This window comes from Copadichromis virginalis, linkage group LG18 (genome assembly GCF_057382275.1).
Source record: "Copadichromis virginalis isolate Kocher_CV1m ecotype Utaka linkage group LG18, C_Virginalis_male_GT1.1, whole genome shotgun sequence".
Taxonomy (NCBI): domain Eukaryota; kingdom Metazoa; phylum Chordata; class Actinopteri; order Cichliformes; family Cichlidae; genus Copadichromis; species Copadichromis virginalis.
The window spans coordinates 37705436-37731714 of record NC_140635.1 but is presented as its reverse complement, the minus strand read 5'-3'; the positions used below and the strand labels follow the sequence as shown (position 1 = coordinate 37731714).

Genomic DNA, 26279 nt, shown 5'->3' with positions numbered 1-26279 from the left:
CCAGTCTTGACGTTTCAGCTTGTGTGTCTTGTTCAGTGGTGGTCGTCTTTCAGCCTTTCTTACCTTGGCCATGTCTCTGAGTATTGCACACCTTGTGCTTTTGGGCACTCCAGTGATGTTGCAGCTCTGAAATATGGCCAAACTGGTGGCAAGTGGCATCTTGGCAGCTGCACGCTTGACTTTTCTCAGTTCATGGGCAGTTATTTTGCGCCTTGGTTTTTCCACACGCTTCTTGCGACCCTGTTGACTATTTTGAATGAAACGCTTGATTGTTCGATGATCACGCTTCAGAAGCTTTGCAATTTTGAGACTGCTGCATCCCTCTGCAAGATATCTCACTATTTTTGACTTTTCTGAGCCTGTCAAGTCCTTCTTTTGACCCATTTTGCCAAAGGAAAGGACGTTGCCTAATAATTATGCACACCTGATATAGGGTGTTGATGTCATTAGACCACACCCCTTCTCATTACAGAGATGCACATCACCTAATATGCTTAATTGGTAGTAGGCTTTAGAGCCTACACAGCTTGGAGTAAGACAACATGCATGAAGAGGATGATGTGGACAAAATACTCATTTGCCTAATAATTCTGCACTCCCTGTATTTATGACGTCTCAGTAATTTCCACACTTTGCAGAACTGACCGCTGGGCCATTCCTGCCTTAGAGGATTAACACTCATACATAAGCATCATTGTCCAATTGTCCAAAGACTTGCCTGTAGGTTAAGTGGTGATTCTGAGCTGCCTGTGGATGCCGGGTTGTAACGCACTGTATGAATACTTGGATAAAAGGTGCTATAAAATGCCAGTCCGTTTCCACTTTCGATTTCACCATGTGCTTAAAATGCAGTGCAGAAATGTATTTAGATTAGTTTATTTATCATATTTGTAAATGATTTATTTTCCTGATCAGTGACTTCTCTGCACTCCAGCTCTCTCTCCTCATGAAAAGCTAAGCGTGGGTGATGGGATTGATCACCTGTTACAGCACTGACAGCAGGCTGTGTCCCACGGCCATAGCATGGCCCGAGGGCTGCGTGTCCCACATATTACACAACATTACGGCCCAGTGCTGAGAGAAAGGATCCTTCATATTCATTCAAGCGCGCTGCAGAAAATAGGTTTTTAGAACATGTGACGTCATGTGCGTCGATCAGGTTTGATTTTTTTCCGAAGATCGTGTGTTGAGAAGATGGATTTTCACGTGTGATTCAAAGGTTAGTGTTGATACAGCAGAAGCAAAGGCGTAGATCATGTTAGGCATGTGCTTAGCGAGTTTCCTCCACATGTTTTAAACATTCTGCAGTTTCAAAATGCAACACATCTGTGTTTTCAGCTATTTTATTTTTAATAATAGGCTACTGTATTCATCTTAACTGAGATCTAAAGCGGAAAATTTGAAGGAAATGTAACATTTTTTAGGCTAATTTCAGCCATTATATCAACAACTTCTACATTTGGAATATAAACAGTATGTCAGACTTTCTGGGAAATAAAAATGTCCCGAAATCAGACTCTTTCCAACCTGCCTGTCTGCAGTGCACATACCGGAGGAGAAGATGCACACCGCTATATTTAAAAAAACAAACAAACAAAAACAACAACAAAAAACATATTTTGGAAGTAAAAAAAAGATCAGTTGCTGAGCAAAGTGGCACTACCTGATTTTGTTATAGTATTTTTTCTTAATATGTCAAAATATGTGTAGTTATTACAGAAGAAGTATCAATTAACCTGTAGAGCTGAAGTCAGAAACACTGCAGGCCTGGTGGCCAGAATCAGCCCGTCAAAGACCCCAGTCTGGCCCACTGGACAGCTTCAGAAAATGTGAGCTTTTAACTGTTTTACAGCTTTTCCCATTGATAAACACCTCTCCCATTCCAGTTTATATCACACAAAAATAATTAACTAAGAGATAAATGACAGAAAAATTCCTGTTTTTCTGTTTTTAGCTACTACTTTTTTTATTTTTCTTGTACAGCGAGTCCCCAGTTATAAGAAAAACATTTTAAAAATGACATTTTCTGTGAATTAATGAAAACATTATATTTATGATTACAGGATAGTCTGGCCAATGAATTGTCCCACATAGGATCAAAGTCAGCTGTATGTGGCCTACGATGTAAAATAAATTTCACATCCCTCCTCTAACACTCGTGACTGGCTCAAAAAGTGAGTCTGTCCCCCCCAAAACGTCCATGTAACACAAGCAGTACATTTAAAAAAGCATGTTTACAGTATGGCATGACCGTTTTTGCACTGTTGTCACCCTTTAGAGCACAGGTATCGAAATCCAGGCCTCAGGGGCCGCTGTCTCGCTTGTTTTCTAACTAACCTGCCTTTGTAGCTTTTTGGCAAAGCACACCTGATCCAGGTAATCAGCAGAAGGTATGGCAGGGATAACTCAAAAACAAGGAGGATGCTGGCCCTCGAGGACTGGAGTTTGACACCCCCGTTTTAGAGCATCGAACTGTTTAACTGCAAGATGTTTGTGCTTCAGTGTTGGTGAGTGAAAGTATAGTAATTAGAAGATAAGTGTGTATTTGTGATACATACATAGTCTTTGGAAACATTTTTGCTGTTTAGCTGATAACTTAGAAATTTATGGAATGTCGTCAGTTCTGTCAGGCAAAAACAGAAACAAAGTGGCAGCTCAAGTTTGCTGTTATGTTTCATAGGTCAATAATTGACATGTACTCCACGAAAAACTATTCACAAGTGGGTCTGTGACTCTAAAACAGTCACATAACATGGAAAGTACAGTACATTTTCCTGGCTAAATGGGTGCATAGTGGGACATCTTTTTCTTCTTCATTTTCCTGTGCTCTATATATATATATATATATATATATACATATATATATATATATATATATATATATATATATATATATATATATATATATACACATATATATATATGTATATATATATATATATATATATATATATATATATATATATATATATATATATATATATATATATATATATGTATATATATATATATATATATATATATATATATATATATATGTGTATATATATATATATATATATATATATATATATAGCAACTGTGCTGCATTTACTGAATAAAAAAAAGCCGAAACAAACAAAAAGCAGTACTTTGAGATTATTTTGAAAAGCCCGACAGGAACCATCGACGCTTATTCCGGCGAACACAACCAGGCTCACCTGCTGCAGCAGAGCTGGAGGACAGCGAGTGGGTGAGCGTCTCTGAGGTACCTGCGGAGGACCAGCGTGACCGAAGGGCTCATCTCTCAGTATCACACACGTTTCCACGATGAATGGTCTGAGTGTCGCCACAGCGGTCCAACACTTCTGGAGGAGACGGTGTCTGGAGTCGTGCGCTAGCACGGCTTTTTAAAGCCTACCAGCCACCATATTTTCAGGGGCGACGGACCCCATCAGGAAGCACCGACACTTCCAGCTCACCTTGCCCGGCGATGGAGGTCCGCCGTTAGAGGCTTGGGAGCTAGGGAGGGTCGAGGGGGAGGGGGGGGTCGGCCGCAGTTTCGGCAAAATTACGACGGGAATCAGGTACAGCTCCCTGTCTCCCGGCAACGGGAGAGACCAGCGGGCGCTCGTGATGTCTCGTGCCAAGGAGCGACTGAAAGGCGGGAAGGAGACCAAGGACAGCGTCACCCTGCTGCCCTGCTTCTATTTCGTAGAGGTGAACATCTGTCCGTCTATTACGATGTAAACGCTCTCAGCGATGGGTCTGTGCTGCTCTGGTGGGGACGGTGGAGGGAGGGAGGAAGGGAGGGGGCAGCTGGTGCAGGTGCTCCTCGCCGATGCTCGTCACTGTCCTGGGAGCCAAACACACTCACAGAGAAATCACCTGTTAAATTGTTGTGGATACACACTGAGGATGCTTTTTGCTCTAGGTTGGCCAGGCAGGCTGTAATGGTATAGCAGTGATGTTTACCTGATGTTTCAGAGGCCAGTGACTCTGCATCCTGTTACGATTCCTTTTGCATACAGCAGATTTGTTGGGGACAAAGATTTGAGATCAAACATCGTCAGTGTGCAGATATCGTTCATGGCTCACAGTCGATCAGAGCCAGCAGACAGAAAGGAGTGAGGAGAGTCCAGATTTAACGCTGCACTACTGCAGCTTACTTTCATTGTGTTTTGAATAATCAGGATTAGCACATTAGCAGCCACAGGTTCGGGCTTTAGTCTGTTCCCGACAGATCAGTGCGAGGCTTGGACTTGCACAGTCATTTCTCTCCTCTTCTGGGCTAAATCCTACTGCCATCATGCTGCATTTCGTTTATACGCCCACAGACTGTGAAGCAGCCTTCTTCCCGTAGGCTCCACAATCTGCAGCGTTCTTCTAGCAGCATTAAAAAGAAGACATCTCTGTTTTTAATAATAATAGCAGTAATATTGGTTTTGGCCCATTAAGGCTGCCTTTGTTTTGATCTGTATTTCTAGTACTGACTGCAGAACATGATAATAATATTTCATCTGTTGCTTTATACTGTCAGGTTAGTGCGTGCAAAGATGATTTGTTAGTCTAACTTTACACTGAATTAAACATCAGCCTAACTTCTGCCTGCTTGTCACCATATCTAAGGTGTTTACGTCTTAAATCTGCGCCAGCAGTGCTTTTGTTCCCCAGTCACAATTGTGCTGCACCAGGAAAATGACATTTTCCTCAAGATTTGGATGACAATGTGAACATGTTGGGCGTAGACTGGGCTGTGTTGCTGCTCAGACTCTACGTACACACCAGCAATGGAGTTTAGTAGGAAGTAAAGATTTTACTTTACTTAGACATGCAACCTACTGAGACTGTAAACACCTAAGAAACCATCTGACTGTACACAATAAGATGCTTTCCATGATGAATCAGCATCTGATGGGCTGAGGTGCAGTCCAAACCCTGACAGAGCCTGTACTGTGTTCTAAGGATGCTGTTGACACTGACTGTTGTGCCTTGCTCCTGACGTCCTCTGCACATACTGATGGTTTGACCCAACGTTTAGCATTCCTCTCTCTGTAAGATCCCTCCCTGCTGATTGTCAGGCCAGTTCTCGTGTCTTTTCTCTCCGTTTCTCTTTGTAAAGGCTGGCTTGTTCCAGGTGCATCTCTCAGGTCAAGATGTAGGTCTTTGCTGGATTTTTCCCTCATTTCTTAATGTTGTGAATTTTGGATACCGTTCATCTCCTGTCGACAGATTGCCACTTGTGCTTTTTTCCTTCACCTTTTTAAGGACACTGTGCACACCATATGTCAAGTTTTCAGACATCAGGGAAGGTTAAACACCGAGCAGAACCAGCATGCTGTTGGTGCAGAAATATTCCACCAGCAATGTCGGTCAAATTGTGTTTTCTCGTGTGTTTTTGAGACATGCCTGCAAATAACGGACAACCAAATATAAATGATCTTTGTTATTTGCAGGCACAACACTGGTTCATCCTGTGAATTTGGTGCATGGTGTTTATGCATGAATAATAGTTATGTCAGTTACATGACTTAACAAACAAAAATCATTGCTCTGAAAATGTTCAGGTACAAGGACTGGACTGAAAATGAACGACAAAGTGACAAATGTCCCAAGAGAATTTTTGACAAACCTTCTGCAAACTGCTGCTGAAGATCGCTGATGTATTTGACCACACAGCGTCATATATGAGTAGAATTATTTCTTAAAATCTGCAGTAGCCAAACATAAAGAACCTGAAATAAATAAAAGCACAGAAAAGGCCAAACATACTTCATCGTGTCAGCTGATTTCCTGTTTTCACATTTCTTCTCACTGCTGCTAATTTCGCCAAATTGTTGCTAGATTTAGACATTTTTCAAGTTCCCTTTAGCAGAAATCTGGTGACAGGATCCTACTGCTTCACAACGATGATGAATGTGAAAAACAAGGTCAGACAGTGACAGAGAGCAGCAGTGTGAAAGGAGACAGTAAGAGCTTTTCTGCTGCTTGTGAATTTCTATCTGAGTGATCTACTTTTAACTAGCTGAAATGTCAACGTTGTCTTGAACTCACGTTAATGGTGATTTTGCTGTGTTTATCAAATTAGACGTGTCATTGTTCGCCACCCCAACCCTCCACTTGCTGGGGGAAGCTTTGATTATTTGTTGCTGATTACTCCGAAACCCCCAAAGGTCAAAAAATCAGTCTTCAGGACAACCCAGGAGTGTACACGCTGTCCTGTTGTGTACTGTGCACAGGCGTTTGCCACTGGAAGTAAAATCTCAGTTTGTTTTTTCTAATTACTGACTGATTAATTAATGACAAGTAGACAAAGAGCCAAGAAAAGAACATGTGTGAGTCTGTAAAAGCATTTCTGTGAGTTTGATTAATGATGCTGTTCAGAAAACCTCTGACTCTGCCATCACCTCCTGTAGGCCACTTGTTCTTGTACCACAGGTTGTAACATGACGTGGCACAGAGTAAGACCTTTTGGCAGTACCAGCGGCATGTGGAGTATATGCATGTGCACGTATGTGTGCAAGCATTAGCAGACAACCCTATTTCCTCCTTAAATGTTAACGTCTGGCTCCGAACACACCAAAACAACCACATGGCAGGCACCAATGTGTCGTCCAAACCAGTGGGGCATGTTCCTTAGAGTGTGTGGCAGAAACAGGAGTCCAGAGAAAGGATGGGAGGTAAAACCACGCCTGGCTGCTTGGTCAAGTGTCTGACAGCACAGCGAGTCTTTGAACGCTCTAATTTTCTCTTCATGGTCCCTTCACTTACTGTCATGTTTGAAGTTGGACGTTGGATACGTGGATATTTCTGGCCCTGAGACATAATCGTTCCAGTGGTCAGGCCCAGCTAAATCTAAAGTAGAGCTGGGCGATAGAACGAGAACGATAACGATATGTATGTAACTTTTTCTCGATAGAAAAATTAAGCTATCGCGATAGACCTTGCCGCTCTTGTCCTCTTTAAAAAAAAAAAAAAAAAAAAGAACAGCCAATCCAAATTAAGTAGCGCAGAGCCGAACCAATCACAGCTGCAGCGTCACGTCACGTGACTTGTTACGTACAGCACAAGTGCCAAGCCGTACATGTTTGGGAAGCAGCCAGCCACCGTACCGCCCGGGTAATGGAGGAAATGAGTGTGCCGACTAGAAAAATCAACCGAGCGTGACCGAAGAGAAAACAGATGATGGTTCCAACGCCGGAGAGATTGTCGAACGGAAGAGCCACAGAAGTCCCGTAGTGTGAAGGTATTTCGGCTATTTCAAGTCTGACAAAAAACAGAGTAGCGTGCACTGTAAATTGTGCCGAAAGCAAGTCTGGAAATATAATAAAGCGGTGCATGCTCAGGCTACGTCCACACGTACCTGGGTATTTTTGAAAACACAGATTTTTCTATGCGTTTGCACCTTTCGTCCATACATAAACGGTGTTTTTGGTCACTGAAAACGAAGATTTTTAAAAACTCCGGCCAGGGTGGATATTTTTGAAAACTCCGTTTTTGCATTTACGTGTGGACTAGAAAAACGGAGAAAACGCAGCGTCAAAGGTGTGCGCATTTTTTGACGTCACACTGTGCGCCACGTTATTGTTTCGGTGAAATGAATTTCTACAATACTGTTACTGTTAATTCTACTCTCTGCAGTGTTTAAATGCTTACATATACACACAGTTACTGTCCCTCCACACATACGACTCGGTTCTGCTTCTATGCCCCAGCTTTGTTTACTTTTTCCCACCGAGGCTTCTAGACTTCTGATTGGCCAACATTTCTGCACGGTTAGGAATCTAGCGCCACCTGCTGCTTTGGCATGTTCATAGCAGCGTTTTCCTTCATTTCTGCCTTTATGTGTGGACGGGATTATTTTTTAAAACGAAAACGGAAAATCTCCGTTTTCAAAAATACCCGTGTACGTGTGGACGTAGCCTCAGTCTCTGACTGGAAGCGCTGATTCGTCATTCGGCTTTTGTCAGACTAAAGTAACTGTTAAAACTGTTTGAAAAGCTCAGCTATACAACAAGGAGAGATTGAGAATTTCCTTTTAGTTCTCAGTTTATTTGATATTGACAAAAGTTAGTCAGTTTTGTCTGTTCTTCTGTAAAACAAACTAAGATTTATTTTTAGAATTAATATTTTGTTTCTAAGTGGAATTGACAATTTAGTCTGTTTCGTTTGTTCTGTTTTGAAACTTAAACGCTTTAGCGGCTGCCTTTTGTGTAGTTTGCAATATTTGCCTTTATCTATCTGAAAAAGTCTCATGTTCCTTAAGTACATCTACCCTGTTGAACTTATTATGGGAAATAAATATTTAAATAAAAACAAGCTGCTGATTATTTCACATTTTACTTGTGAGCAACGGCACATTTAAATCTTACAAACATAGTTATTTGGCTGATATCGTGATAGATATCGTTATCGCCTGAAATGAAAAAAACATATCGTGATATGAAAAAATCTCATATCGCCCAGCTCTAATCTAAAGGCATTAGTGAGAAGGCATGCCAGGACAATTCTGACAGTGCATCGCACAAAACAACCTCTACACAATTCTCTATATTCACTCACACACCCAGCTTTTAGGCCTGTTGATATTTTTCTGCTCTATGGTGCACAGTAACACAGGTGATCCATGCCATCTACCGACCCGCGGCAGATTCCCGAGCCAGTCTTTCCAAAATGTTGTATTTTCAGCTAAAATGTGTGAATTTCATATGAATGTGTAATGAAGAGGAAGCCTGCTTGCATGTAGGGTTTGCTGATTCTGTGCTATACATAAAATATTGCCGTGCGATGCTAACTGTGAGGAGCGTGCACGATTACGTTTCAGCTCATTGTTTGCCCCTGGCACAGAGTTTAGGTGGAAAACATTCTCTGTCAATCACAGTTTCTCTTTCTTTCCGTGACAGAGTTGCTCTGTGTCTGGTACATTGCCTATCTCACACACTGTCACACCATCCTACCCACTAACTGGCTGCTAGGCAACATGGCCCACTGAATGGGGTGTATTTTTATATCTCTGCATTCAGAGCTACAGACATTAAGAGGAGGAAAACATCCTTACTGTAGCCTGCTTCCCTCTGTGCACAGTATCCACAAAGGCTTTGCTTTGTTTGGCACATCTTCAAATTTCTCTTCCTGTATGTACTTAATAAAACATCCATGAGGATTAAAGGGAAGTCATTGACGACAGCTGAGTAAATGATAGATCGTTGTCTCTGTGTAAAATATCCTTTTCTGTCACTGAAGCAGGTGTCTGTAGGCCAGTAAATCAACTCAATAAGCTAATAACTATGAAACACAGTAAGTTAATATTATTACTAAATATTACACTAGTCCTGAGAATGCTGCATTCAATTCAGTTGTATTTATATGGCACCAGTGGGCTCAAGGGTTAATCTTATAATGGATAAATTGGTGGCTGGGATTCTTTGATCAACTGGCAACATTGGCCCAGGTTGTGGTCCAGGCCATCTTCTCCTGTTGGCCTGCCAGGTCTTTTTGCCATTCTTTAATAGAAAATCTTGGGATTTTAACCACTTTAATTGATTCAAATAGATAGATGAAGCTATTCTTTTAGGTGAGTTTTGCACCACCTCTACAATTAAGTGTAACTTTAAATTGTCTCCCCACTGGATATTATGCGATTTGAGGGCTGAGCGTAATCTAAAATAGTGAAATAATGACTGCTCTGGGACTGTATAGCGAGTAACCAGCTCCTGGAAACTAAGCATTTGAATTTGTACCATTTACTGTAACTCCTCTAACACCTGGATAGGGCTTTGAGCCCATGGGCTTTTAGTGAAGGTTTTGGACCCAGTTAGCAAGTGATATTTTGCCATACAGGGGTGTGCTTGTGCCACTTTGTTAGTCCACCTAAGACCTTTTTCTGAAAGTCTAAATGATTTCAATAAATACGAAATTATAGGCCCCTGTCGCAATGAGCACTGTTTAAGTGAAATCCCAGAGAAAAGAAAGTCTTGTAGTGTAATCGAGGTTACAAGGTGTTTTCCAATGTCCAACCATGGGGCCATTGCATCTGGATCCAACCATTGCCTGATATATTTCAATGTGAATGCCAAATGGTATAGTTTGAAATTTGGGACTGCCCATCCTCCTTCTGGTCTAGATTTTTGTAATATATCCCACTTTATACTACAGATGGCACGATACCACTTTTTTATGTCCGATACCGATATAAATCCGATATAGTGTATTTTTTGATCAATAAAATAGTTTTTTAAATATCTTGCTGCATTTTGTATAAGTTCATACTCAAGTTTAAATAAACAACAACACAAAAGCTATTCTGTTAGACCTGTATGCAAAAAATACACTGCACCCAAAATATTTCATAGTTCAACAAAACTGATCAATCTAATAAATTTAAACCTGCTCCATCCTTCATATTCTGGCATTTTAAAGAGTACTTAGTGGAAATATTAAGCAACCTAAGTGGGGCCTGGTGCCTGTTGCTCGGTCAGGCCTCCTCCGGGGTGCGGGGGGCCCTCGGGCCTCCAGCCTTCGGGCCTGCGGCTTGGTTCACTCTGGCACAGCTGGCTGCCGGCAGAGCCGGCGGGCACGCCGGTGCAGCCCCCTCTAGCTTCTGCTCGGTGGCTACTGGGTGACGCCTCGTCTGGGGATCCTCAGCCCTTCCCATGAGGGTGGCACGGATGCCCCGCCGGTGGTCCTCCTTGGGCTCTCGCACTCTGGGGCCTCTGGATGTCTGGGGCCTGGATCTCCTCCATGCCTGCTTCATGCCCTGGGGGGCGGGGCTATGGCTCTCTCCATCCTCTTGCAGACCGTTACATGTGGAAACCATTTGAATACAAGCGTGCTGATCCACACAGGTGTGCACTGTCCATAGACATAAACTACACCTTTCTTGGCTGCTACTTCAAAGCACATTGTGCGCTGTTGGTCCTGCTTGCTGCACAACAACATTGAATATTTAGTGTTTACTGCTGTTTACACTTAGCTAGATTAATGCGATGGTGTTGTGTTTAGTATGTTGCTTTGGGTTTTTTTTTGCTTGTTTTCTATTCTTTTTCTCTCAACAGGTGATCCAGGAGATTTTTTTTTCCCTTTCTCACTGTCCCTCTCCCCTTCTGTTTTTCTTTTCCTTCCTCTTTCTTTCTCCCTTTCCTGTCCCTCACTCATATCTGTCCCGTCTGTAACAACTGAAAATAAAATAAAATAAATAATAAAAACAAAGGTCGATCAAATGGACCAATACGGCAAGGCCATGATGATCCATTTGGCAAAATAAATCCATTGGGTATCCTTGTTGGTCTTCAACAATTCTGATGGCTAAAGAACCAAATGGGACAGGCAAAAAAAAAGAAGGAAATATTAAGCAACCTAACTAATAGGGTTGCAAACTCCCAGCAAAAAGAAAAATAGGGAACCACGCCCCACCCTCCACCTCATGATGTTTAATTGACGTAATCAACTTTAATTTAATGTATGTGCAAAAAAAATGCACAGAAATCAATTATTCTTCTACAGTAATTAAATAGATTCAATATCTTCGTTCAACAGGATTGCAGACTGCACAGATGGTACCCAAAGGAAAAAGTACTATAGCTTACTAAGTTAAAAATTTGACTTAATAGTTCTGATATATAATAATGGATTTCTATACATTTTATATTAGATGAAAACTTTGGTTGTAAGATTCAGATAATTATTTATTAAAAGCTCGACATGAGAGTAAGAAAGAAAAGTATGTCTTTGTGCCCCCTTTTCCCTGTTCATGCCCTATCGGCCCCCCTGGCTAAACTTTGCTAGATCCGCCCCTGCACAGTTACAGCCGTCAGCTGTAGAAAAAGATCCTGGTGTAGAAAGTAATATTAAATAAATTCTAACAGCAGCTTATCAAGCTTAAACGTGCTGCTGTTGTTCAGCCGCTGGTTTCCTCTTTCTGGCGCAAAGTGGGCGATAAACAAACAAGAGAGAAAAGCCGATCAGCTGATCATTGATCAGTTTCATGATTGAAGCAGCACCAAGAGAGGGAGGGAGAGAGAAGAGGCTGTAGCTCCTTATATCAGTTGTTAAGCTTAATGTGGGAATGTTTTACAAACATTCAGAGATGAACTTACACACTTGCTTTACTTCTCTGGGATACCTTTCTCTGAGATTAAATGCTGGTTTGGTAGCGAGGCTCCAAATGCTCAACCAGACTGCCGACAGGTCTCGCACGCCACAGCCGCTCTATCACGTGATGCATACTGCTCCGACGTCCTGAGGTTATGAGCTGAGTTATGCCATCTCGCAAGGATCCCTTTCGATTCCCACTGGTAGGTTAGTGATTCTGATGTTGTTTCTCCGTTCTCGATCTTCCAACTGATTAATCTTGAGTGTGAGCTTGCCCATTTCAGTTATACAGTTGTTAGCATCTTTTTTGACTTGGCGGACTGAGCCCTGTAGGTTATCGACCTTGACCAGTGGCATATCCACTTTAGCTTCCTGCATGTTTAAGTTGTCTTGGACCGACCGCAGCAAGGTTACATTTTGAGAAATACTTGCACCGACAGGCGATAGAGCTTGGTCCAAGGCCTCTGCCCGCATGTTTTTCATCACGCTCTGCAATGTTTCTCTTTTGGCTTCGGCTGCTAGAAAGGGAGAGTACAGACGGAGCTCAATGTGGCGTGACCATGTCTCTACATGCCTCACCGAAAGTCCTCGATAGTTTATTAAACTTTTAATGAGATTTGCAGATTGTCTCAGTGGAGTTTAATAAACTCAGCCATCTGATCCTTCATATCTCAAATATAACAGGACGCTGGAGTAAATTTTCAAGCATCTCACACTTCTGTTTAACCAGTTTTCTGTTTGACGTTTATTCAGCTGTGTGAAAACTATAACTTTAATCTCAGCCAAACCGATTTACTGAGGAACAAATAAAACACTGAAAAAAGCTAAACAATCACATTTTTAAGTTATCTAAGTGGTAAATGGTCTGTATTTGTATAGCGCTTTACTTGGTCCTAAGGACCCCAAAGCACTTTACACTATACACAATCATCCACCCATTCACACACACATTCACACACTGGTGATGGCAAGCTACAGCGTAGCCACAGCCGCCCTGGGGCGCACTGACAGAGGCGAGGCTGCCGAACACTGGCGCCACTGGGCCCTCTGACCACCACCAGTAGGCAACGGGTGAAGTGTCTCGCCCAAGGACACAACGACCGAGACTGTCGGAGCCGGGGCTCGAACCGGCAACCTTCCGATTACAAGACGAACTCCCAACTCTTGAGCCACGATCAACTTATATATCATGTTTAACCTGAGTAGCGAAAGACCGTGGGGGTCTGAAAACGATGTGCCGGGAGTTTGGTGTTATTGCCGGCTCTAGTGACCTCCCGGTCAGTTATCGAGCTGGTGGGTAGCAGACGTCTCCGAAAACGTCGGAGCACTTTACAAATATGTGGTCTTGATAAACCGAGCAGATATATGAAGTGTACACAGCTACATTCTCACCTGAAAATGTTAAAAGTTTATTTTGTGACCCAGAAAGAGTAATAAGAGTAGTAGTAAAAAGTAGCGGCCGCCATTGTTGGAAACTGGAATTAGCTGGATCGCGCTATGAATTCTGGGATAGGCTGGGCCACAAAGGATACACGCGACCCATCCTTCAAATCTGGGGAAAAGGCGGATGCATTTGGAGGACTCTTTGAATTTAGACAGCTTTCGTCGCATCGCTGTGACGTAATTGGCCTAGAAATGGGGCCTCAGGAGGATGCAGCCCCTGACGGAGACTGCTTCTTCTTCTTTGGCGTTTAAGAGCATCTGGCATCCTTGTAGATGCAGTGCTGCCATCTTCTGTTTCAGTCCGTTATTACACTTTTAAATCCTACAACTACCGGTCGATCTACGCCCCTACCCTCACCTATGGTCACTAGCTGTGGGTAGTGGCTGAAAGAACAAGATCGCGAGTACAAGCAGCGGAAATGAGCTTCCTCCGAAGGGTGGCTGGCCTCTCCCTTAGAGATGGGGTGAGAAGTTTGGCCATCCGGGAGGGGCTCAGAGTAGAGCCGCTGCTCCACATCGAAAGGAGCCAGCTGAGGTGGTTCGGGCATCTGACAAGGATGCCCCCTGGGCGCCTCCTGGGCGAGGTTTTCCGGGCATGTCCCACCAGGAGGAGGCCCCGGGGCAGACCCAGGACACGCTGGAGAGATTATATCTCTCAGCTGGCCTGGGAACGCCTTGGTGTTCCTCCGGATAAGCTGGAGGAGAGGTAGGACTGGGCTTCTCCGCTTGGGCTGCTGCCCCCGCGACCCCGCCCTGGATAAGCGGAAGATAATGGTTGGATGGATGAATCCTACAACTTATTCCGGCGTCTTTCAGGATCTTACAAAGCTTCACACGACAAGTCGACTATTAAATTAGTTGTCGACGATTTTGATAGTCGACGTAATCGTAACTAGTCCACTAATCGTGGCAGCCCTACCTGTTACAGTGTGTCAGCTACTTAACTGCTTTCAGTTGTTGGATCCAGTGTAACCAATGACTTTTTCCAATGAAATAATAAAATGAAAATTACTGATTAATATGTAGGGTCTTTACTGTAAATAACTGCAAAATAACTGCTTTACGCTTTAGTTTATCAGTCATTAAAGTAACCGTGTAACTCATCAGAACCCTACACAATATTTTGACATAATAAAATATTTTATAATTTCCATCCATTGTTTGCTGCTCCTGGTACAGTTACGAGCGCTCCATTGATGTTTAGTGTAGTCATCTGGGTTAAACATGACCAGCTGCTGGTGTTCCCTCGTCTGTAGCCTGGTTGTACTCAGTGCTGTGCTTTTGCCCCAAGTAGTGAAACAAGTTTGTTTCTTGCATATCAGTTTTCTTGCATATCTTCAAGGTACTGTGCTTTGTAGGTTGCTGACGCAGATACTTATGATCAAGCAGCTCTTGCTCTCAGACATGCCTGGGCTCGTTCATTACACTAAGGAACAAGAAAATGGCATTGCTATAGCAATGAAATCAGTATATAACATATGTGGCACACTCCTACTTTCAACTGGGGTGGGCTCTTCAAGCAAAAGTACTATTAATCAGCCTCTTGTACCCAGTTCTGCTTGACCTTTGACTTGCTTGTTTTACCTGAACCAATCATCTTTGGCATGTTTCATCTCTTTGTACAGTAGCAGCTACACATGTTCTTTGGATTATTTTAAATTTGATATCTTGTTATATTTTCTGGCAGACTAGCCGTGGAGCACGCATTGTTGCTTACCATTATTGTAGTGTAAAGCGCTTTGGGGTCCTTAGGGACTAAGTAAAGTGCTATACAAATACAGGCCATTTACCATTATTAAAAACAACAATACATTTGGATGTATGTGTTTATTTACACAAGAGACATATTGTCACAAGTCATCATTAGCAGTATTTTCTTCTGCAGGTGTGGAATGACATGTTGTCTGTCGCCATCTGATTGGATTAGCCAAGATGCTAATGCTAAAATCGCTACCTGTTTATGTGGAAAGACAGACAGATAAAGGCTGATTGGAACGATACAGAAAAATAATAATAATAGTAAAAAAACAACAGTTTTAGAAATCTTTATTCTTTCTTATAATTGCTGTCATTATTAAAACAATTTCTTAAAATAGATAAAATATCACCACTTAGTTCAATCTATGTGAACCCTGCTGTGAGCTTGTGTCAGTTTAACACCATGATGGGTTTCTGTGTCTCCGTGTTCGTTCTTGATCTTTTCCATGAAATTATGTGGTTCCACCTGAAAGTTCAAGCTGTATATTTGCTTGTTAAATTTTTAATTAGTCTGCTGAGCTACCAGATGTTTTTACAGTCTTCCTTAACACCTCAAGCAAACCCTGCTGCTGTTTGCAGGACGTCCTGCAGCCAGCAAAGGAACCTAATTTGTTTGTTCGTGTATGACATGAGTTTGGTCTGTTTTCCCTCCCTGATAAGTTTGCTACTCACAGGTTGTTCACTCACAAATCCAGGAGTTGATCCTTAAAATTTGAATCTTCATTGTGGACACAATTTAATCAGCAGACTAAGAACTGGAACGGGTGCAGGAGAGTGCTGGGTCCGTGCCGGCCTAGGAGCAGACACAGGTGGAGGTGAAGGCTCAGGGGGAATCACTGGTGGAGCTATAATCATTATTGGCACAGACAAGAGAGCACAACAGTCTTTAGGAGTAGCAACAACAGAAACAGTGCTTACCTGGGCTCCAGATGGAGCGACAGTCCTTGAAGGCTTTAGCTGTGCTACTAGCATAGTCTCAAGTGAAGCACCACAGAAAGACTCTGCCATGGCAGCTTGGCAACACAAAATTCAGGCTGTGTCTTCACAGGCTGAGAAAAACAACATTCATTATCTAATTTCTTGGGCTGGTGAACACAGAAACAGTCACAGATGCTCAGTCGGCTCAGGAGCAGAGACATTAGGGTTTGCCAGCTTAGAAACAAGAAACTTTGTTTGTTGCTGACACTGAAACACAACATGTATTCCCAATACTGCCTGACAGTCATCAGAGCAAACATGGAGAGAAACATGTTTTAAATGCAGTATAGATTGTCTGCTGGAGTCATATGTTTGATATGTCCAAGCTGTTAAGCCATACCTGTCATGATGCTGGAGCTCAGGACCCTAAATAGACAAATGAACATTATTTGGTTTCTCAGCAGTAAACAAACGAAGGAGGACGCCTCTGAGATAAGCAGAGGTCATGGGTGTGAGACCTTGCTATGTGATGGTGAGTGGGTCAGCTCCAACCCAGGTTAAATACCTGGGACTCTCCACCTTCGGCTTTTAGAACTGAAGAAGCTTCTCAGATGAGAGGTGAAATGTCTCCTTAGACTGCCATGACCTAGGTGACTGAGAACCAACACAACTTTTTAGTTGCATACACTTTTGAGCAGCTAAGCCACATTAGCTAGCTTGTGCTCCTGTGATGCTCTTACCCCGTAGGAGCAGTACATTCTTTGTGTGCAGGCTGTGATCAGCTGTGCTGCTTCAGTAATAGCTTCTCTGTGTGGATTTAGCCAGCCAAATTTCAAAAAGATATAAACAAATGTTATGTGAGTTCTACGGCTGATAGCTGGTATAACAGGTGGAATTCAGTGAGTGAATCTGACCAGTGTTATAAACTAATGTCTGTTACCTTTGATGTAATCGAGATTTAGCCAGTCCAACATAATGCATCACTGTAAACGTTATCACAGTCCTGCTAACACACCACTTTATGCTGCGCTAAGCTGCCTGGTATTTTCATGCAACCTGTGAATAACCCAACATTTGCATACGTCAGCTCGTTTTGCAAGATGTTTCAGAAAAACAAGCCAAAAACTTGATAAATGATCTGATTTTAAATACCTACAGCGATTTAGGACGTTACATGTGAGCTTGCTGAGCAGTCCTCACCTTTGAAAATAATCTCTCCTCTTCCTCTTACATTTTCCTGCAGCTATCAGTGCTGCACATGTTTTCTGCACATTTAGCTCACAGATATGTTTTCTGACAAACTGCGTGGGAACAGTTTGTGTGTTTGGGGATTTTGATTCAGCCATTTGAAATTACGCAGATCACTCTGGCCCACTTTAACCCCTGGGTTTCACATATGTGCAGTGCAGATAATTGTATCATTAAATAAGCCAAAAATATGCAATATGATGCTTCTTTCTGTTGAACATTTGACTGACAGGTTAAAGAGAGATCTAAAATGTAGCACTTTGTCTTTTGTGTTTCTTCTTTAAATCAGTTAAAACATAAAAGTGTTAGAAAAGGATAATACAATAAATTTTACATGTACTTAGGTTCTATTTACATTTTATGAAACAGTTGAATGTAATACACCACAAACATAGGAAGGAGTTAATCCAACTTAAAATGGACTTTCAGTTGTTCTGGCTGGTTTAGAAAGACAAGTAGGATGCAAATTATATGTAAATCCAAAAATATTTTTCAATTATATTTTCTTTTTCGGCTTCTTTAAATCATTCAGTGCCAACCAAAATCAGACGTGCTCCATAGAAACCTTCCTGTTCGGTCATTCCAACACATCCCAAAGATGCTCTGTGGGACTGAGATCTGGTGACTACAGAGCAGCGGTATCCAGCTACAATAGCAGGAGGTCCACTCCATCATCCAGTCAATCTGGGGTCAGAACATTTTAAATGAACCAACAAAAATATTTTCTTTCATGTTTATTAAACATTTAATTAACAATATAGATTTTTGTCTTGTAACTACTGATCAATTATTCATGTGCTCATTACATCATCTGCTGAACAGAAAAGTGCAATCCAGTTCAAGTACTGATATTAAAACTATTTAACAAAGAAATTATGCAATAATCTATTGCACACAAACCAACATTAATGTGTCTCGATGCTCAATCAACCAGGTAAGTAAATCCCAAAAGTTTGATTCTGTTCGTCAGGATGTTTTCAGTGGGAGAAACGTTTCGTCATCATCAGGTGACGTCTTCAGTCTCAGCTGACTGCAGGTTTCAGTCTTATAAACAGGACATTTGCACAATGACTGAAACCAGCCCACTGAAGGAACAATGGGCTGTGAGATCAGCTCCTTGATCAATAATATGCAAATTGTCATGACCATTGATCAACAACCACTGATCAGTGGTCATGAGTAGCATTCACAGATGGGGAATGGCCATTCATCTTTCATAGTCCACTTTACATATTTTTGACAGAGCCATCTTCTTTTACCCAGTCTTCTGTGCACCACCAAGTCGTCATTGTGCTGTCAGCAAGTGCGAGCTTCCAAGATAGTCACTTAGCAACCCGCATTGAATGGCCTGCATTGTTCTTCTTTGTCGTTTTTTTGGCAGTTGGTGGTGCAATACCGCCACCAGCTGGCTTAGAGTGTGGACTAGAACGTCGCTGACCCACATAGCTGCCCATCGCGCCTGTTCAAAAGTCAGCCACTGCAGCCAGCAGGAATAAAATATCTAACGACATAGAAAATGGGAAAATGCTTTAGGTCTGGAGTAAACCCCCTTGATCTCCACATTTGGACCGGAGTCCAGGGGTTGGGGACCCCTGCTATAGAGTATATTTGAGTGCAGTGAGCTAATTGCCGTGTTCAAAGAAACCAGTTTAAGATTATTTCACCTTTGTGACAAGGTGTGTTATCCTGCTGGAAGCAGGTTGTGTTATCCTGGTAGTTCAGCAGTTTCTGAAATACTCAGAGCAGCACCAACGACCACGCTACTTTCATCTTCATTTAAATCACCTTTCTTCCCCACTGTGACACTTGGTTTGGACTTCATCAGGTAGCCTTGATCATGGCTACATGCCTTAATGCATTGTGTTGTGACATTGTGACTGGCTGACTAGATATTTGCATCAACAAGCACTTAAACAGGAGCACCTAACCTGTGAATGTACATATAAAATGTGGATAGGCAGAACAGTTTATTTTGAACATGTAAATATAACTAAAATAACAAGAGAAAAACGTAAAAACATCAAGTTTCCATGAATATCTAATATCTACACAGTGTTTATGCTCAAAAAGGAGTAGCATGACATTTACACGTTTTCTGTTTCAACCCCCTTTGTTCAAATTCCATTATTTTCAAATCAATATTCAGAATTTGCCATTTTATAACCCACACATGTTTAACTGTATACAAGTCCACACTCATATACAACACCCCACTAAATCTCTGAGCCGGGGGGAGGGCAGTAAACGGAGTAATGTTTGGGCATTGCTTCATATGGAGTATCAGTGTGTGAATGTGTGTGTGAATGGGTGGATGACTGGATGTATGAAGTGCTTTGGGGTCCTTAGGGACTAGTAAAAGCGCTATACAAATACAGGCCATTTACCATTTATCTGTGACAAATACCTGAATGAGTACTTTAAGTTAGTTGAGTTACTCTGGCCTGAATCTATAAAAATGAGGACAAGTCTTCAACAGACACAATGAGACAGGTCAATTTCTTATATCCATGCAGTTTATTGTTTTTAAACAAGTGTGTGATTTTTTTGTATTGATGTATTTCTCCTAACTTCATCTCCACACACTGTGTTCATTTGTTTTGCATCGGTCTGTGTTCTGTTCTGCAGCTCCCTATTCTGGCCTCCTCTATTGTCAGTCTTTACTTCCTGGAGCTGACGGATATTTTCCAGCCGGTGCATTCTGGGTACAGTTGTAATGATCGCAGTCTATCTCTGCCATACATCCTCCCAAGACAGGAAGTCTGTCCATTGCCTTTGCTCTTCAGCCTGGCCTTCGCTGCACCTACTGTCACTGTAAGTACATCTCCACATGTGCAGCTTTCACATTGGCTAGCACAGTAACATAGTGTCTAAAACACCACTTGCTTTCAGGGACTGTGATTACAGGTGTAGGTGGGAATTAGACTAGTCATAATACTAGACTTTCAAACTTGACACTAATACTGCAGGGCTGGAATGGGCATATCAGGCATTTGCCCGGTGGGCCGACACACTTTTTGGCTGATCACTGTGCACTGGACTTTCACGCACTGACCGCAGCCTGTTCATTCATTTGCATTACCGACTCCGCCCAGTCAAATCCCTTAATGAAGCCGGGCACTTCCTCTACCGTCGCTGTGGGCTCACGCAACTCGTAGAACAAAGTTTAGGGGTGAAATGTTTTTCAAATTTCCCCACGTTTGCTGTCGGGGCTGCTGCTTCTGCACCATCAACAGTTGTACCAGTGGCAAGCGTTAGGCCTGCTGTTTACCCTCTCTTCATCTCTTTTTGTTCCTTATGCTCCCTCTTTTGTTTTCATCTATATCATTCCCTGGCCACTTTGGGTGGATCGTCCCCAGTATACGCTTTCAGCAAATTGTAGGTTATTATGTTGTCTTTTTATTTACGTTTAATATAGTGTCTACACATCTTTGAAAAGAGGGTTGTAGTTTCCACAAATAAAACATAACTAAACTAGGTAAATGTATTCCTTGTCTGACTAATAGAGCTGTTAAGTCTCCTTCTTTTCTTTGTGGAGACAAATGTAGTAAATTGTGTTTGACTGGGAAAGCAATCTTCCCACAGCAGATCTGCACTCCTACTCATTTTGTAGATCTGTTCCCAATGCTGTGGGAGTCTGACCAACCTGAGAGCAGTGAAAGCTCTACACTGTTTCTATGTTGTACTAACAGAAATAATCCAGCCATTTCTCTGTTGACATGAATTATTTTGAACTGACTTTTTTAATACAAATGAAGCTTATGCACAAGTTCAATAAAGAAGATGTATGGCCTCACATCTGTCCACATCCAGGTGCTGCCAGCTAAATCTAAGCACTCCCATCATCACTCATCATCACTGGTCTAGTCCAATCACATTCTCCTGACCTTCTCCAGGCCAATCAGCATTCATGCTGTATACTTTAAATCTCATTGGCATCTATCATTCTCCTTGCAGACGGCTTTGTGCAACCCACCTCCTCCCCATCTCTACCTCTCATCACTCAGGCTCCATTCAAGCCACCTTCATCTCCACCACCAGCATCTCCGTCCTGCTCTAATCCCTTTCACCCACTCCGCTGAGACGGGCCACCAGAGTCTATCCGCTATCTATATTCTTTTCATCAATAAATCACGTTCATTCTTTCTAATCATCTCTCCTCATTGAACTTAATGTTGGTCTTTTTTATAGGTAACATGAAAATTATCTATATGTCTTATGAGTTCTTATATGGCTCTCACAGGCTAAGCAGCATGTCATTTGTGTCATAATAACATTAATACATTTGTACAAATTAATATCATGCCATGTGGTTAAATGTTTGTGCGTGTTGGAAGTTTTTCCCCTCTTTGTTGTAACCACTGTTGGGGTCATCACTCATAAAAAGTAATGTATTACACACACACAGAACACTTTTATTAAAATCAATGCAGTGCATTGCTAAACTACTCCCAGGAGAAAGTAATTTGTTATACTACTCATTACATTACTCTTACATTTCTCCATAAAATGACATGAAATCCATTGTCTCATACTTACCATTTATCATTATATATGGTATCATTATAAACCTATAGGCTACAGTCTTTATAGTCATACTGACTTCTTGCTAGCTTAGTGTTAGCATGCTGTCCACACATATGCTTGCAAGGAGCAGAAGTTAAGTTAGCAGTATAATGCGGTTGTTTCGCTCCTGGATGCAGCATCCGCTTTACCATCCACTTTAAAATAAAGAAACTGAATTTGAATAAGTTACATTTGAATTGCTCGGATTGAATCTGAATTGTAACTTGAATAAATGCTTTTAGAAACTGAATATGAATTAGCCTAATTTGAAGTTCAGTTTATTGGTTTGAAAATGATCATCACTAAATTGAAATTGAATTTTATATTTTGGTAATGAATTCATTTGCTTTGAAACTGTATATTATCCTTTAAAAATTTAGCTCTCAAATAATTTCAGATTCACTTCTCACCATTCAGTTTCGGTTCCAAAATTCAGTTTTTGGGGACTTACTTCCGGTTCAAGAGTAATGAGTTCAGATTAATAGAACTAGGTTTTACTAGTGGACCGAAACGGAAATCTACAGCATCATGAGCTAGATTAAGATTTCAGAAGTCATTCGTCATGTCGAATGACCAGCGGATAAGCTTTCAGGTTGGTAATAAATGTATTACATGTATAAGAACAAGCGTCATGTTAACAAATGATAGCCGTACAGTGAGGTGCTTGGCTACAAGTTGAACAGCGACAAGGGGCAGTACCCTCCATGGAGAAGGAGGCTAGAGGGCAAGATCAAAGTAGCACGGAGGGAGGTTAGCCAACTAACGGAGTTGCAGAAAGGTGCAACAAATAAGGTGCCTAAGAAATACAGCAAGCTGTCCATACCTGAGGCCTTGGAAACTGCCAAGCAAAGACTCACAGCCTTGGCCAGCCGCTTGAGGAGGTACACCAGAGAGATAGAAGGCAGGAGAATAAACCAGCTGTTCTCCACAGAACCAGTATAGGTGTACTCTCAGTGGCAAGGGAACAATAAGAGAACAGCACCACCAAGGCTGGAGACGGAGCAATACTGGAAGAGCATATGGGAGAAGGATGCAACCCATAACGGCAATGCTCAGTGGCTAGAGGATCTGAGGGCAGACCACAGCGACTTACCTGAACAGGGTCCAGTAACCATCACAGTGGCAGATATCCAAGAAAGGGTCTCCAGTATGAAGAGTTGGACAGCACCAGGGCCCGACATGGTTCACACCTACTGGCTGAAGAAGCTGACTGCACTCCACGAGCGTCTGGCAGCACAAATGAACCAGCTGCTAGTTAACGAGAGACACCCGGAATGGCTAACTGAAGGCCGGACGGTCCTGATCCCCAAGGACCCCAAGAAGGGACCGGTCCCCTCCAACTACCGACCAATAACCTGCCTCAGTACTACATGGAAGCTCCTGTCAGGCATCATATCGGCTAAGATGAACAGGCACATGGGTCAATACATGAGCGGGACACAGAAAGGGATTGGCAAGAATACCAGAGGCGCAAAACACCAGCTACTGGTAGACAGAAAAGTCAGCCGAGACTGCAAGACCAGACTGACCAACCTGTGCACTGCCTGGATTGATTACAAGAAGGCCTATGACTCAATGCCCCACAGCTGGATACTGGAATGCCTAGAATTGTACAAGATCAATGGGACCCTAAGAGCCTTCATCAGGAACTCAATGGGGATGTGGCATACAACACTAGAGGCCAACTCCAAGCCCATAGCACAAGTCACCATCAAGTGCGGGATCTACCAAGGAGATGCTCTGTCCCCACTGCTGTTCTGCATAGGCCTGAACCCCCTCAGTGAGATCATTAACAAGACTGGCTACGGATACCGACTACGGAACGGAGCAGTTGTCAGCCACCTCCTGTACATGGATGACATCAAGCTGTATGCCAAGAGTGAACGAGACATCGATTCACTGATCCACACTACCAGGCTATACAGCAATGACATTGGAATGTCGTTCGGACTGGAGAAGTGTAGTCGGATGGTAACAAAAAGAGGGAAGGTAGTCAGAACTGAGGGGATTGAACTACCAGAAGGCAACATTGCAGACATAGAGGACAGTTACAAGTACTTGGGGATCCCGCAGGCGAATGGGAACCATGAAGAGGCTGCTAGAAAAGCTGCAACCACCAAGTACCTGCAGAGGGTCAGGCAAGTCCTGAGGAGTCAGCTGAATGGTAAGAACAAGATCCGGGCCATCAACACGTACGCCCTGCCCGTGATCAGGTACCCTGCTGGGGTAATAGGCTGGCCAAAGGAGGAGATAGAAGCCACTGACATAAAGACAAGAAAGCTCCTTACCATGCATGGAGGGTTTCACCCCAAGTCCAGCACCCTGAGGCTGTACGCTAAGCGGAAGGAAGGGGGCCGGGGACTGGTGAGTGTCAGCACCACAGTCCAGGATGAGACAACGAACATCCAAGAATACATTGGGAAGATGGCCCCAACTGACCGAGTGCTCAGTGAATACCTCAGGCAGCAGAAACCCAAGAAAGAGGAGGGAGACGAGGAACCATCATGGAAGGACAGGCCCTGCACGGTATGTACCACCGGCAGATAGAGGAGGTGGCTGATATCCAGAAATCCTACCAGTGGCTGGACAAAGCTGGACTGAAAGACAGCACAGAGGCACTAATCATGGCAGCACAAGAACAAGCTCTGAGTACAAGATCCATAGAGGCTGGGGTCTATCACACCAGGCAAGACCCCAGGTGCAGGCTGTGTAAAGATGCCCCAGAGACAATCCAGCACATAACAGCAGGGTGCAAGATGCTAGCAGACAAGGCATACATGGAACACCATAACCAAGTGGCCGGCATAGTGTACAGGAACATCTGTGCCGAGTATAACCTGGAAGTCCCGAGGTCAAAATGGGAGATGCCCCCAAGGGTGGTGGAGAATGACCGAGCTAAGATCCTGTGGGACTTCCAGATACAGACGGACAAAATGGTGGTGGCTAACCAACCGGACATAGTGGTGGTAGACAAACAGAAGAAGACGGCCGTAGTGATCGATGTAGCGGTTCCGAATGACAGCAATATCAGGAAGAAGGAACACGAGAAGCTGGAGAAATACCAAGGGCTCAGAGAAGAGCTCGAGAGGATGTGGAGGGTGAAGGTAACGGTGGTCCCCGTGGTAATCGGAGCACTAGGTGCGGTGACTCCCAAGCTAGGCGAGTGGCTCCAGCAGATCCCGGGAACAACATCGGAGATCTCTGTCCAGAAGAGCGCAGTCCTGGGAACAGCTAAGATACTGCGCAGGACCCTCAAGCTCCCAGGCCTCTGGTAGAGGACCCGAGCTTGAAGGATAAACCGCCCGCAGGGGCGTGCTGGGTGTTTAGTTATATATATATATATATTAGGGGTGCAACGATACTCGTATCGATATTGAACCGTTCGATACAGTGCTTTCGGTTCGGTACGCATATGTATCAAACAATACAAATTTTTTTATTTATTTGATCAACTTTTCTTCTGACGATGCTGTCTGTGTTGAGCGCTCAGTGGATCTGCGTTCGACTACTCCGCCTAGGCTGCACTGTCGAGCGCAGATCCACTGAGCGCAGCGTAAGCTACTGAGACAGAAGCTAAGCTCGTTGCAATATGACAAATTGAACCTCCCCCACCCTCATTCAGATCTGGCCTTTGGAACTATTTTGGTTTTCATGTGACGTATGACCCTGAAGGTAAGCGCGTCATGGACTAAAGTAAAACAGTATGTTGGATGTGCCACGCAATGCTCAATTACATGGGTGGGAACTAGTGTGTTAGCGCAGTTAGCTTGTTAGCTTGTTGGCCGTCCAGCCCCACGCACGGGGCGATCCGCAGTAGCTTGTTAACGGAGATTTGCTGTGTTGTGGCGTTAACGTCATTTCAAATTAACGCTGACAGCACTAGTGGGAACACAACGAATATGACTGCACATTTACTCCGACATCATCCTAGTGCAAAGACAAGTGGAAGCAGACAAAAACAACAAGCAGCATGCTACAAACTTTACCCGAGTCATTTAGACAGCCGTTAGCACATGAGTCTCCTTATGGGGACCTGATATGTTTAATATGCTGCTGAGAATATAGCCCAGAAGAAGCGTATAGTATAGCTTTTATTTTGGAAAGAGACATTTCTCTGTAATAAACTCTCTTTTCCAAAGATGAGTGATTCCTCAATCAGATACAGGGCTTGCAAAATCGCTAGCCCGACGTCCCGGGGCTAGCGATTTTTCCAGTCGGGCTACCAAAATCTATCTCTGCCCTGCCCGTCAGCCTATCGTAGGAAGGAAAAATATATGTCA

At 43.0% G+C, this 26279-nt stretch overlaps 1 protein-coding gene across 1 annotated transcript in view; it reads left to right on the top strand.

Annotated features, from left to right (window-relative positions):
- The first annotated feature begins 3175 nt into the window (after positions 1 to 3175).
- The window catches only part of LOC146688528 (phospholipid phosphatase-related protein type 4-like), a 70964-nt gene continuing 47860 nt past the window's right edge, over positions 3176 to 26279 (top strand). The window contains exons 1-2 of the mRNA XM_085438741.1: positions 3176 to 3699; positions 20062 to 20247. Of these exons, the coding sequence (XP_085294867.1) occupies positions 3616 to 3699; positions 20062 to 20247 (270 nt within the window). The 5' untranslated portion in view covers positions 3176 to 3615. The remainder of the gene's footprint in view (positions 3700 to 20061; positions 20248 to 26279) is intronic.